This window comes from Pollachius pollachius (genome assembly GCF_949987615.1).
Source record: "Pollachius pollachius genome assembly, chromosome: 19".
In the NCBI taxonomy this organism is placed as follows: domain Eukaryota; kingdom Metazoa; phylum Chordata; class Actinopteri; order Gadiformes; family Gadidae; genus Pollachius; species Pollachius pollachius.
In genome coordinates, this window is record NC_136952.1 from 1,124,565 (window position 1) to 1,137,198 (window position 12,634).

Sequence of the window (12,634 nt, forward strand, 5' to 3'; positions counted from 1 at the left end):
GCAAGGAGGGTCCGCAAGGACGTAAGGGGTCCGTAACCCCCTTGCGTTGCGGGAACGTGGGACCATAATCAGACCTTTACCTCTCCTTATGAGCTGGCTGTCGCCCTGCCACTGTCAGTGTGTGTACAAAAATGGTTGTAAGTGGCTTTGGATGGAAGCGTCTGGTATTTGTGATGTTAATCTATCTTCTCCCTCACCCTCCCCCCCCCAGGGGGATGGCCGGGGGCTCAGCGTGGCCGTGGGCCTGGTGTGTGCGGCGCTGGTGTTGATCCACCTGCTGCTGGGGCTCGTGGCCCACCGGCTAGACCACCTGGAGGGCCGGAGGCTGGGCACGGTGCCGCTCTGTGGGCCTGTGGGGGGCTACCGCTACCGGGTCCTGGTGAAGACGGGCTGGAGGCCGGGGGCAGGTCAGACAAGGACACGCGCACACATGCGCACACACACGGCAGAGCCCTTAAAGCAAGCTTTCATATTCATCCAATATCAGCCCTATGGTGGTCCGTTCCCTCGGTGACGGAGGCTTGTGGCGAGAACAGTTTTGTATTCAGATCCCAGACTGTTCAGGTCATCGGGTAAGCTCCCCCTCTACAACAAGCGGCCCCTCTCTGACCCCTCGATCACAGCCAATAACCAAAGTGCTGTCCTGTAAGAAAGCGTTCCTCCCCCGCGGTTCACCCCCCCCCTCCCTCGGTGGTACACACCAGGTTTTGTCGTCGGCCGGTCGATGCCTTCTCCCGTTTGGCTTCATCAGCATCTCTGAGGCGGCACAGCCAGCGATCCGCCGGCCGATGTCTGAGCGCTATCGAGCGGCGCTCAGGATCTGTGCAGCGCAGCAGTTTGATGTACTGCCCGGCCGCTGCCTGATGGGTGCCTTCCCAGAAAGTGTTTTCCTGGAGACCGGGGGAGAGATGGTGCTCGCTTGGCACTATCGGATTCTGAGGTTTTCTTGTAGATAAAAACGAGTCTGTTCAGCGCTGGCAGTTTTTTGATGCATGGAATGTGATGCAGAATGAAGATGGAACGGGTTGGAGTTTGTTTTCTTTCTTCGTACACGCTCACAAACACACATTCACTGTTTGCACTCACACTATAAACACGCACACTCATAATACACACAATTCACACACACAAACTCACAGCATACACACTCTCACTATTTACAGTCACAAACACCCCCCCCCCCACAGTCTTTTTGGTACCAGCTCCAACGCCATCTTGTGTGATTACCCATCAGGCACCACGGCCCATGTGGGCGTGTGTCTCTACGGCGCGACCAAGAGCGGCGGGCGCCACCTGCAGAGGGGCGGGGCCTTCCAGCTGGGCGGCCTGGACCACTTCCACCTGGAGACCCCCCACGGCCTTGGGGAGCTGTGGAAGATCTGCATCTGGCACGACAACACCGGTACCCCCCTCTGGAGGGCAGTGTGGGGGACTGGGGGGGTTGGAGATGGCTCTTTGTGTGCGTGTCTGTCTGTGTGTGTGTGCGTGTGCGTTGAAGATGGCTCATAGCTTGTTTGTGTGTGTGTGTTGAATGAGAGAGAGAGAGAGAGAGAGAGAGAGAGAGAGAGAGAGAGAGAGAGAGAGATAAAAGCTGAAGCGGTCCCTTGTCCTTGAGTGGGGGTCTCAACCAGTTAACTGGTGAGGGGCCCTAATGCCAGTCAGGTGATGGTCCTGTGATCCCTGCCCCTCCCCCAGGTCTGGACCCGTCCTGGTACCTGCAGCAGGTGGTGGTGTGGGACCCCCAGACGGACCACCTCTTCTTCTTCCTGGTGGAGGACTGGCTCTCTGTGGGGGGCCATGGCACCGGCACCCTGGAGAGGAGGGTGCTGGCCTCCTGTGAGTGACTGGTTACTACAGGGGTCTCAAACTCAACTTACCTGGGGGCCGCTGGAGGTAGAGTCTGGGTCAGGCGGGGCCGCATCAAGTATTCAACAAAAAAAAAAGAAGCACAACTGACCCAATCTAAGTTAATGATCGGGCTATAATTAGATCACGTTGGCTATGTAATCGCTGACAACTCAAAATTGGGACTGTCCCGGCAAAACCGGGACATCTGGTCCCCCTAATCACAAGTGATAAAAAAAAAGCGTGGCAAGCCACTCAGCAAAAATGTGTGTTTGACAACAACGCCCGGGCCGCACTAACACTAAACTTTGATGTCAAGTAGGGGGCCACAAAATATCGTCCCGCGGGCCTCAATTGGCCCACGGGCCGCGAGTTTGAGACCCCTGGGTTATTACATCTAGCCCTGGAACTAGTGACTACATCTAGCACTAACCAGTGACTACCACTGTAGCTCAAGCTAGCAGTTTTACTAGTTAGTACATCTAGCACTAACTAGTAACTACATCTGAGAGAGAGAGAGAGAGAGAGAGAGAGAGAGAGAGAGAGAGAATGACTCACTCTCGCTGCGTGCTGGTGTTCAGGTCCTGAGGATCTCTCCGGGTTCCGGCGTGTTCTGCGCTCCCAGCTGCTCTACGGGGCGGTGGAGCGCCACCTGTGGCTGTCGCTGTGGACGCGCCCCGCCCACAGCCTCTTCACCCGGGGCCAGAGGGTGACCTGTGGGGCCCTGCTGCTGCACCTCTACATGGCCCTGGGGGCCGTGTGGCACGGGGCCGTGGGCTCCACCACACACAGGTGGGTCATGTTTCCATACCACAGCACTGGGGAACCCTTGATCCTGATTGGTCCGCAGTAGGGCTCAACGATTAATCGAATTCAAATCGGGATTTTTTTTTTAAACTTTTTTGGTGATTTGTTACCGTTACTGACTGGAGATCAGTAAGATTTATATTTCTTCTTCTTTTACAATTCAATAGTTAAATAAAGACGTTATATCAATTCATCTCCACACATCAGGCTGGCCTAAAGGAAAGAGCCATATGTTGACTGCTTCCAATGTTGTCATGCTAAAACATGATTTATTGCTTTTTTAACAAATAATACCGAACATAAGGAACTTAATAAATAAATAAAAATTGCATATTAAATCGCAATCAACATATTGTTCATAAAAATCGCAATTCGATTATCTCCCCAAATCGTTCAGCCCTAGTCCGCTATGGAAATGAGGGCGTCAGTTGCTCAGGAGGCACAGCGGGTCGGCTGGTAACCTGAAGGTTGCTGGTTCAATTCCCAGCTCCTCCTAGCTGAGTGTCGAGGTGTCCCTGAGCGAGACGCCTCGCCCTGACTGCTCCAGACAAGCTGGATGTCGCTGTGTGTGAATGTGTGTATGAATGGTTGTGAGATGCCCTAAATATAATATAATACGTATTAAACATAAATATTAATATCTGTCAATAATGTTGCAAGGGGATGCATTTTTTTTTTTAACAACGGGTTCCGAATCAGTGCGCTACGAATCCTCTCAAGACAACGGTCAGATGCAACCATCGACCAGACGTATCCTCAACAGCGCAAAAACAATTTGCTCAAAGCCCTGCAGAAGAGCATAATCCAATTGTGTCTGATGGTTATCGGTAAAAACCAACAAAGTAGCCCATACTAATGGAGTTAACCGCCCCGGGTTGCCCTGCTATTGGACAATAATGCACTGAATCAATGCACATGATTGTGGTTTATTGCTTACATCATATGTGGGACATAGTTATCTGATGGTTTCTTTAATACACGTTAATAGTACATGAGTTGTTTTAGTGTTGCCCACCGTGTTGATTGTTTGGGGGTGGGGGGGGTTTCAGGGGGCCGGTGTCGGCGGACATGATGCTCAGTGGGGAGACGGTTGCCGTGGGGATGACCCTGAGCCTGCTGGTGTTTCCTCTCCAGTGTGGTCTCTGTTGGCTGTTCCGGAAGACACGCGGCCAGGTGCACAGGCACACACGCAACGCATGCACGGACGCATAACACACGCACACACATGCACATGCACAGCACACACACACAAGCATACATGCAGACACTGAGATACAAGCATAATTTCACATGCAACACACGCATATACTACATGGCATGCCCACACACACACACATACAAACAGGCACACACACACACACACACACACACACACACACACACAAGTGCATATCCACAGACACAAACTTACACACAATCTAATACACGCATCCACAGACATACAATCACACACACACTCACACTCAAACACACAAACTTAAATGCGAACACATATGTAAACGCACACACACACGCACACACACACGCACACACACACACACACGCACACGCACACACACTCAAATACACACACAGACGATTACATCAATAGTGCTGCTGATTGGGGCTCGTTATGCTGATATTAGGAGGGATGATGGGAACAGACTAACCCTAACGCGGGATCAGTCCTCTAGTCCCCTCACACTGATCCTCGTTGACCGCTGACGCTGCGCTTGGGTTCGTATGCGTCGCTGAAGCCAAGACGATTTGCTGAATAAGTGGTGGATGTTTGGCCGTTGATACGGGGACATCTTGATTACAGGCTAATATTAGGAGAAGATAAGGCTGAGGGAGGAAGTGAAACGGATTTAATCAAGTTGAAATTAAAGTAATTCGAGTTTTCCGTTTGTCAACAAGCATGCGTGTGTTTGTCTGCGCACTTGTGTCTGTTTTTTTCTTTGTGTGTGTGTGTGTGTTTGTCTTTGTGTGTGTGTGTGTTTGTCTTTGTGTGTGTTTGTGTCTGTATGTCTGTTTTTCTTTGTGTGTTTGTTTGTCTTTGTGCGTGTGTTTTTCTCTGTGTGTGTGTTTGTCTTCGTGTGTGTGTGTGTGTATGTGTGTGTGTGTTTGGCCGTGTGTGTGTGTTTGTTTTGTCTTTGTGTGTGTGTTTCTTTGTGTGTGTGTGTGTTTGTGTGTGTGTGTGTGTGCGTGTGTGTGTGTTTGTCTTTGTGTGTGTGTGTTTGTCTTTGTGTGTGTGTGTTTGTCTTTGTGTGTGTGTGTTTGTCTTTGTGTGTGTTTGTCTTTGTGTGTGTGTGTTTGTCTTTGTGTGTCTGTGTGCGTGTTTGTCTTTGTGTGTGTGTGTGTGTCTTTGTGTGTGTGTTTGTCTTTGTGTGTGTGTGTGTGTGCGTGTGTGTTTGTCTTTGTTTGTGTGTGCGTGTTTGTCTTTGTGTGTGTGTGTTTGTCTTTGTGTGTGTGTGTTTGTCTTTGTGTGTGTGTGTGTGTGTTTGTCTTTGTGTGTGTGTGTGTGTGTGTGTGTGTGTGTGTGCGTGTGTTTCCAGGTAACACTCGACCCGTCTGCTCCTTCGTCTCCGGTCTGTCACTCAGTGGAGATGGACGTCTTCCTCGGCCAATCAGCTCTCTCCGGCCCGTCCTTCCTGTCTCTGCCGGACACCTCCCACACCCTCAGACGAGACAGCAGCCCGTCATCTGTGAGTGCACACACACACACACACACACACACATATGCACGCACGCGCGCACGCGAGCACGCATATCCACAGATATACAATCACACCAATGCACGCACACTTAAACACACACAAGCGCACACACACACACACACACACACTAAAATACACATGCACACGCACAAACACAGGCGCACACACATCCTCTGCTCCCCTGCCTCCCGCTGACCCCCCCCCGTGGTCCAGCTCTTAGGCAGTAAGGCGTTAGACTCCGGCATCCTGGCGTTCTGGGAGGCGGCGGGCCTCACCCAGGCAGGGGCCCTGGGGGGCTGGCCCTCCTGCGACAGCCTCGCCGAGCTCACCCTCTCCGGCTCCCCCTCGGACACGACCTTCGACCCCTGCCCCGCGACCTCGACCTCCGAGCCCCTCGGCCCGTCTCCGTCCTGCGGGGGCCCGACGCGGCCGCTGAGGAGGAAGAAGGGCCTGACGCTGCCCCGCCTGGCGCCGGCCGGCCCCGCCCCCGTCGGCCCTCCGTCCCCTGCTGGGCGACCGCGCCCCAAAGCGCTGGCTCAGTACCCCTCCCTCACCAACAGCTTCCTGACGCAGTCTGGTGAGTCCCGGGGGCTGTTGGCGAGTTCCTGTTGTTGTTCCTCGGTGGTTTGAATGCGTCAGTCGAGGCAGTCAGGATGGAGCTCTGCCCTGATTAGTGTCTGGGCTCCCTGGACTCCAATATCAACCAGATTACAGAAACCAGATGCAGGGCAACACACTGTGGGAGGAGACGCAATACAATACACGCACGCACAGACACACACACACACAGACACACACACACACAAACAGACGCACAGACACACAGACACACACGCACACACAGACAGACACACACACACAGACACACACACACACATACACACACACGCACACACACACACCGAGCTAGGTAGTCAGCTGGGAGTACATACAGATGATTTGCACGCAGGCGAAAACCATACGATATTTAATTCATAGATCTGGTAACGTGCACCGATTCCCCCCGGCTGTCGACACACGTTCACTCAACAACGTTGTGTTGTTGTTGTTGTCGTCAGAGGAGAACCTCCTCAGATCCATCCACTCCGAGGACCCGGAGGACGTGAAGATCACCTCCTCCACCTCCTCCACCTCCTCCACCTCCTCCACCTCCGACAGCGGCCGCTTCTCCCCCCCTCCCCCCTCCTCCTCCTTCACAAACACGTAGGTAGCAGATACTCCCAACGCTTCTCCACCTCCTCCACCTCCTCCTCCACTTCCTCCTCCTCCTCCTCCTCCTCCTCCTCCTCCTCCTCCTCCTCCTCCACCTCCTCCTCCCCCTCCCCCCCCTCCCCTCCTTCATGAGACGCTCCTCTTCAGAGGGAGACGGAGAGACTTCCCGCTGTGAGGGAGGAACTCGAGGAAGATGTTCTCCCGTTCCATTAGGAGATGAGAGGAATCACACGGAGACAAATGCCTGGAGAAATGTTGTTTTATATTTTCTATATAAACTACTGTTACCAGGCCAGTCAGAAAATCATGGATCCATAAAATATAATGTATATATATATAGGATATAATCTAAAAATTCAATAATAGTAATAATCATTTATTTTGTTAATATTTAATGATGAATTGTTTTCCGTTGTATTTTATTGTCGTCTTATTTCCCGTCCACGTTCAGCCAGAGCAGCTCCTGCAGCTCCTGGTCTGACGGCTGGGGGTCAGAGGGCAAAGGTCAGGGGGGGCCCTGGACCCCAGCCTCCCGGTGCCGCCCCCCCTCCGCCCTCACCCTGCTCTCTGTGGCCAGCACCTCCCTCCCAAGCCCCTCCCCCGATCGCTCCCCGTCGGCCACGCGCATAGGTGAGTCCCCCCCACCCCGACATGTGCTCCCTCTCGCTCTTTGTCGACGTATCCTCCAAGCTCAGCATCGTGTTTAATCCAGCCTGAGTATTTTGATCAGATCAATACATTTCTGTATTGATACCGCTGTAATCATTTCCATATTCTAATGTACATGATAACAAAATAATGAAAGGGCTTGATGTGATGTCAGGCAAACTCTGAGCTGCCACCTTGGTGCATTTTTCCACCGTTCCAAAAGGACAATATAACAATAGCCGAGAGTAACCAAGCAGGGATGATGCACCAAGATGCCGGCGGGGGCTGACTTTACGCTACTTCAGATCCCCCAGAATCCATCCCGTACTGTACCGATCAGAATGACACCGTTTGGGCGCTGTTACAGCCCCGCCAGCCCTGACGATGAGCAGATCGGTGCCGCAGCCTAGATGGGAGAATAAATCCTCGCCCTCTCATCCTCTCCTCCCCTCCCGACTCCTGTAGGCGTGGCCCGTGGTCCGGCCGGCTGGCTGCTGCCCTGCTGGGCTCTGCGTGTCATCTACCCCCTGGTGGCGGCGGCGCTGGCGGCCTGCCTGGGCTGTGTGGCGCTCTACGGCCGTGCCTTCCCCCGCGCCGTGCTGCTCCCCTGGCTGGCCTCCGTCCTGGCGGCCTTCCTGAGCTCCGCCCTGCTGTTGGAGCCGCTCAAGGTGCCCGCCGCCGCTCTGATGCTGAGCCTCTGGTAACCCGGCCCGCTGCTGCAGAGCGAGATCCGTGCGGCGGTCCGGTCATCCATCCACTCATAGATCTGTACAGACGGCGATCCGTCCATCATCCACTCGTCCCACCGCCGTCTTTCCATCGATCTCTCTATTCATCCAACCATCAGCCATCCATCATACTCCGGTTCTCCATTTGACTAAACCTGGGTCGTGTGTGTGTGTGTGTGTGTGTGTGGGTGTGGGCCTGGTTCTTCACGGTGCTCTGTGTGTGTGTGTGTGTGTGTGTGTGTGTGTGTGTGTGTGTGTGTGTGTGTGTGTTTGTGTGTGTGTAGTTGTGTGTTCAGCCCTGGTTCTTCACGATGCTGTGTGTGTGTGTGTGTGTGTGTGTGGTTCTTCACGGTGCTCTGTGTGTGTATGTGTGTAGGTGTGTGTTCAGCCCTGGTTCTTCACGATGCTGTGTGTGTGTGTGTGTGCGTCCAGGTGTGCGTCCAGGCCCTGCTCTGCACCGTGCTGTGGCGGCCCGTGGACCCGGAGGTAGAGGACCTGCTGTCCCGGGAGGCCGTGGTCCGGAGGCCCGAGGTGGAGCCTGGGGCCACAGTGCGCCCGCCGGGGGGATACGGCCTCCTGCAGGCCAGGCAGGAGGCGCAGAAGGTCCGGGCGCTGCGCTCCCTCATGAAGGTACAGCGAGAGAGGAGCAGACACAGGGTCAGTGGAGGAGAGGAGCTCACGCTGGACTGGGGCTTGAGATGAACTGAACTGCTTCAATCAATCAGTATGAACTGAGATGTAGCGTTGAAGGTTCAGATCTAGTCGTACTTGTGGTGTGATCGTATGCAAACAGGTGTGTTCCTTAATGAGGTTGTTGTGTGTCAGCACAGCCTGGAGAAGGGAGATTGAGAACACTACTGATCTCTCTCTTTCTGTCTCTCTCCCTCTCTCCCTCTGTCTGTCTGTCTGTCTGTCTGTCTGTCTGTCTGTCTGTCTGTCTCTCTCTCTCTCTCTCTCTCTCTCTCTCTCTCTCTCTCTCTCCCCCCCCTCTCCCAGCACTGTGTGGGTCAGCTGTTGTTCCTGCTACTGGTCCTACTGGTGAACTACCAGAGCAGCCCTGAGGACGGAGTGGGCCGGATGCTGCGCTCCAGCACCCAGCAGGCCCTGAACACAGCACCCACGGGTGGCCCCAACCTCACCTCACTCACATGGCAAGGCACACACGCGCACACACACACACTCTTAACATGCGCACACACACACAGTCCCAACACGCACGTCATTGTTAACTTTCTCCCAAAGTCAATGAAATAACAGTTTATGATTAGATATACACACACAAACACACGTGCTCACACAAATAAACACACACACACACGCATATTTATTCACACACACACATATTCACACAAATACACACACACTCACATATTCACACACACACTCACATGCACACACACACACACCAACCTGTTGCCAATGTGCAGTACAACACACGGTCGTTCTTTATAATGTTATTCCTTCAAAACTAGAAGTTTGGTTAATAATGAATAAGAATTCAAGAATGATTAACCCCCTCCCCCCAGCTGTCCGGAGGCGTGGCGGTGGATGGACCGCGTCCTGACGCCCATCCTCCACCCGAACCCAGGGCCCCTGAGGCTGGTGGGGTTGCCACGGTTACGGATCACGCCCCACCTCGGAGGCGCCGCCCAGGTGGTCGCCCTGGGCAACGGCAGCGGGGCCACGCGACGCCTGCTGGGGGAGCTGTCTGAGGCAGGCGGGGCCACAGCACAGTAAGGGGGTCACCTGAGGCCGTGTTGTGTCATGTGATGCCGTGTTATGTCATGTGATGCCGTGTTATGTCATGTGATGTCGTGTCATGTGATGCCGTGTTATGTCATGTGATGTTGTGTCATGTGATGCCATGTCACGTGATGTTGTGTCATGTGATGTCGTGTCATGTGATGCCGTGTTATGTCATGTGATGACATGTCACGTGATGTTATGTCATGTGAGGACGTGTCATGCGATGCCGTGTTATGTCATGTGATGGCATGTCACGTGATGTTATGTCATGTGATGTCGTGTCATGTGATACCATGCCATGCACAAATAGTTTCAGTGTTGGGTTAGGGTTTAGTCCTGAGCTTGGGGTTTGGTTCTGTGTCTGTGTTGTTGGAATCCTTTGCTAAAGATGATGAAAATAATTGTTCTTTTAGATATCTATTTTGGGGTTATTTGGACTAAAGGGGTCTTTTACATTCAATTTGAAAAATTTGCCGAGCAGAACTACAAATGATTTAACTTCCGTCGGACAGCCACCGCTGTTGTTTGCATGTCTTCCTCTCTTGCCCCTGGTTTGGCGTTGCCCCATCCCCTCTGTGTCTCTGCTGGGGGGCGTCCCAAACCAAACGTGACCCAGCGACGTGCCCCCCCCTCCAGGTTCAGCCTGCTCTCGGTGGACTTCGCCCTGGCCCACCTGGAGACGGGCCTGCTGCTGTGTGTGAGCCTGCAGTTCAGGTGGTCTCCTCCGCAGAGGGTCGCCCCCTCCCTGTCCGTCCACCCTCTCCTCGTCCCCCCGGACCCTGGCCCCCACCTGCAGCTGGCCCTGACGGTACAGACCAATCACAGCCTGACGGTACAGACCAACCAATCACAGCCTGACGGTACAGACCAATCACAGCCTGACCGTACAGACCAATCACAGCCTGACGGTACAGACCAACCAATCACAGCCTGACGGTACAGACCAATCACAGCCTGACGGTACAGACCAATCACAGCCTGATGGTACAGACCAACCAATCACAGCCTGACGTTACAGACCAATCACAGCCTGACGGTACAGACCAACCAATCACAGCCTGACGGTACAGACCAATCACAGCCTGACGTTACAGACCAATCACAGCCTGACGTTACAGACCAATCACAGCTTGACGGTAAAGACCAATCACAGCCTGACGTTACAGACCAACCAATCACAGCCTGACGGTACAGACCAACCAATCACAGCCTGACGGTACAGACCAATCACAGCCTGACGGTACAGACCAACCAATCACAGCCTGACGTTACAGACCAATCACAGCCTGACGTTACAGACCAATCACAGCCTGACGTTACAGACCAATCACAGTGTGACTGTATAGACCAATCAGATCCTGAATGTACAGACCCAACCAATCACACACTGACGATACAGACACAACCAATCAAATCCTGAGGGCAGAGACCCAACCAATTACAGCCTGACACTGACGGTACAGATCCAACCAATCAAACCCTGACGGTACAGATCCAACCAATCACAACCTGATGAACAGATCCAACCAATCACACACTGACGGTACAGACCCAACCAATCACACCCTGACGAACATACCCAGCCAATCACACCCTGACAAACATACCCAGCCAATCACACACTGACGGTACAGACCCAACCAATCACACCCTGATGAACATACCCAGCCAATCACACCCTGACGAACAGACCCAGCCAATCACACCCTGACGGTACAGACCCAACCAGTCACACCCTGATGAACAGACCCAGCCAATCACACCCTGACGGTACAGACCCAGCCAATCACACCCTGACGGTACAGACCCAACCAATCACACCCTGACGGTACAGATCCATCCAGTCACACCCTGATGAACAGACCCAGCCAATCACACCCTGACGGTCAGACCCAACCAGTCTCCGTCTGAGAGGAGCCTGCTGTGTGGATGTGTTTATATCTAGAGCTGAACTTAAGGACACACTTTCTCAATGTTCCCAATCAGTGACGACTGACGTCTGGGGGGACATCCGACCAGAAGAAAACGATTTATAGAGAGAAAGGCCCAGAGTGGATTGACTCTTGGATGAGCATTAACGGTTTATAGTTGCAGTAGAAAAATATTACCCCGGTAATTTAAGTGCAGGTCTAAGTCATTTAAAAAAAACAAAAAACATCAGGCTTGAAAAAATAAAACGATTTAATCAAATATCAGGGACGACAAAATCTCTGGTGAAACAAAACGATTGCGGTTTTTGATTGGCCGCCTCTGGTTGCAGTTGACGTCACTTTCAATACAAATATGGCAGTGACATCACTCATTTGCACCAATCACAAAACAATGAATAACCCTTGTTTGTTGGTTTGACTGTGGCTGAATTTGATTAATTAGTGTTTATTTTGTAACTCTTAACAACCCCCAACTCCTCCAGGTTCTCCTCCTCTCCTCGGCCCTCCTCCCGCTGGTCGGGGAGTTGCACGCCATGGCTACTGAGCGAGCTCAGTACATCCGGCAGGGCGGCCATTGGCTCCAGCTCTGCCTGGCCGCGTTGTCCATGGCAACAGCGATACTGCAGCTGCAATGCCAGTCCCAGGCCTCCTGCTGTGTCCAGCAGGTAGACACACTAATACATTGCATTACATTCTTTTTTTTACTTTGCCTTTATTTTCTATTTATTTTTTTACTCTGCCTATGTTTTCTTTTATTTATCTATTATTTCATTTGATTGTATGTCAATGTTTCTATGTGAAGCACTTTGAGTCTGCCTCGTGTATGAATAGTGCTATATGAATAAAGTTGCCTTGCCCTGCCTACACACTACGCAACATTCAGTCTTTCTTATTCCAGATATGTGACACAACCTTGCCAGATTCTGATAAAACTGTTTGGATTTACAACTTCACTTCCAGACACTGTACATAACAACGACAGGACGAGGGGCTGCTTTGATCGGTGTCCAGTGCTATCGTG

At 52.6% G+C, this 12,634-nt stretch overlaps 1 protein-coding gene across 1 annotated transcript in view; it reads left to right on the forward strand.

Annotated features, from left to right (window-relative positions):
- pkd1b (polycystic kidney disease 1b) overlaps positions 1 to 12,634 on the forward strand; it is a gene marked incomplete at its 3' end in the record, with an annotated part of 41,052 nt that overhangs the window by 23,945 nt on the left and 4,473 nt on the right. Inside the window, exons 25-39 of the mRNA XM_079756761.1 lie at positions 212 to 407; positions 1,235 to 1,402; positions 1,696 to 1,836; positions 2,427 to 2,637; positions 3,702 to 3,825; positions 5,187 to 5,336; positions 5,562 to 5,925; positions 6,407 to 6,551; positions 7,012 to 7,190; positions 7,674 to 7,876; positions 8,369 to 8,566; positions 8,933 to 9,087; positions 9,463 to 9,669; positions 10,319 to 10,490; positions 12,096 to 12,278. Coding sequence (XP_079612887.1) covers positions 212 to 407; positions 1,235 to 1,402; positions 1,696 to 1,836; positions 2,427 to 2,637; positions 3,702 to 3,825; positions 5,187 to 5,336; positions 5,562 to 5,925; positions 6,407 to 6,551; positions 7,012 to 7,190; positions 7,674 to 7,876; positions 8,369 to 8,566; positions 8,933 to 9,087; positions 9,463 to 9,669; positions 10,319 to 10,490; positions 12,096 to 12,278 — 2,796 coding nt within the window. The remainder of the gene's footprint in view (positions 1 to 211; positions 408 to 1,234; positions 1,403 to 1,695; positions 1,837 to 2,426; positions 2,638 to 3,701; positions 3,826 to 5,186; positions 5,337 to 5,561; positions 5,926 to 6,406; positions 6,552 to 7,011; positions 7,191 to 7,673; positions 7,877 to 8,368; positions 8,567 to 8,932; positions 9,088 to 9,462; positions 9,670 to 10,318; positions 10,491 to 12,095; positions 12,279 to 12,634) is intronic.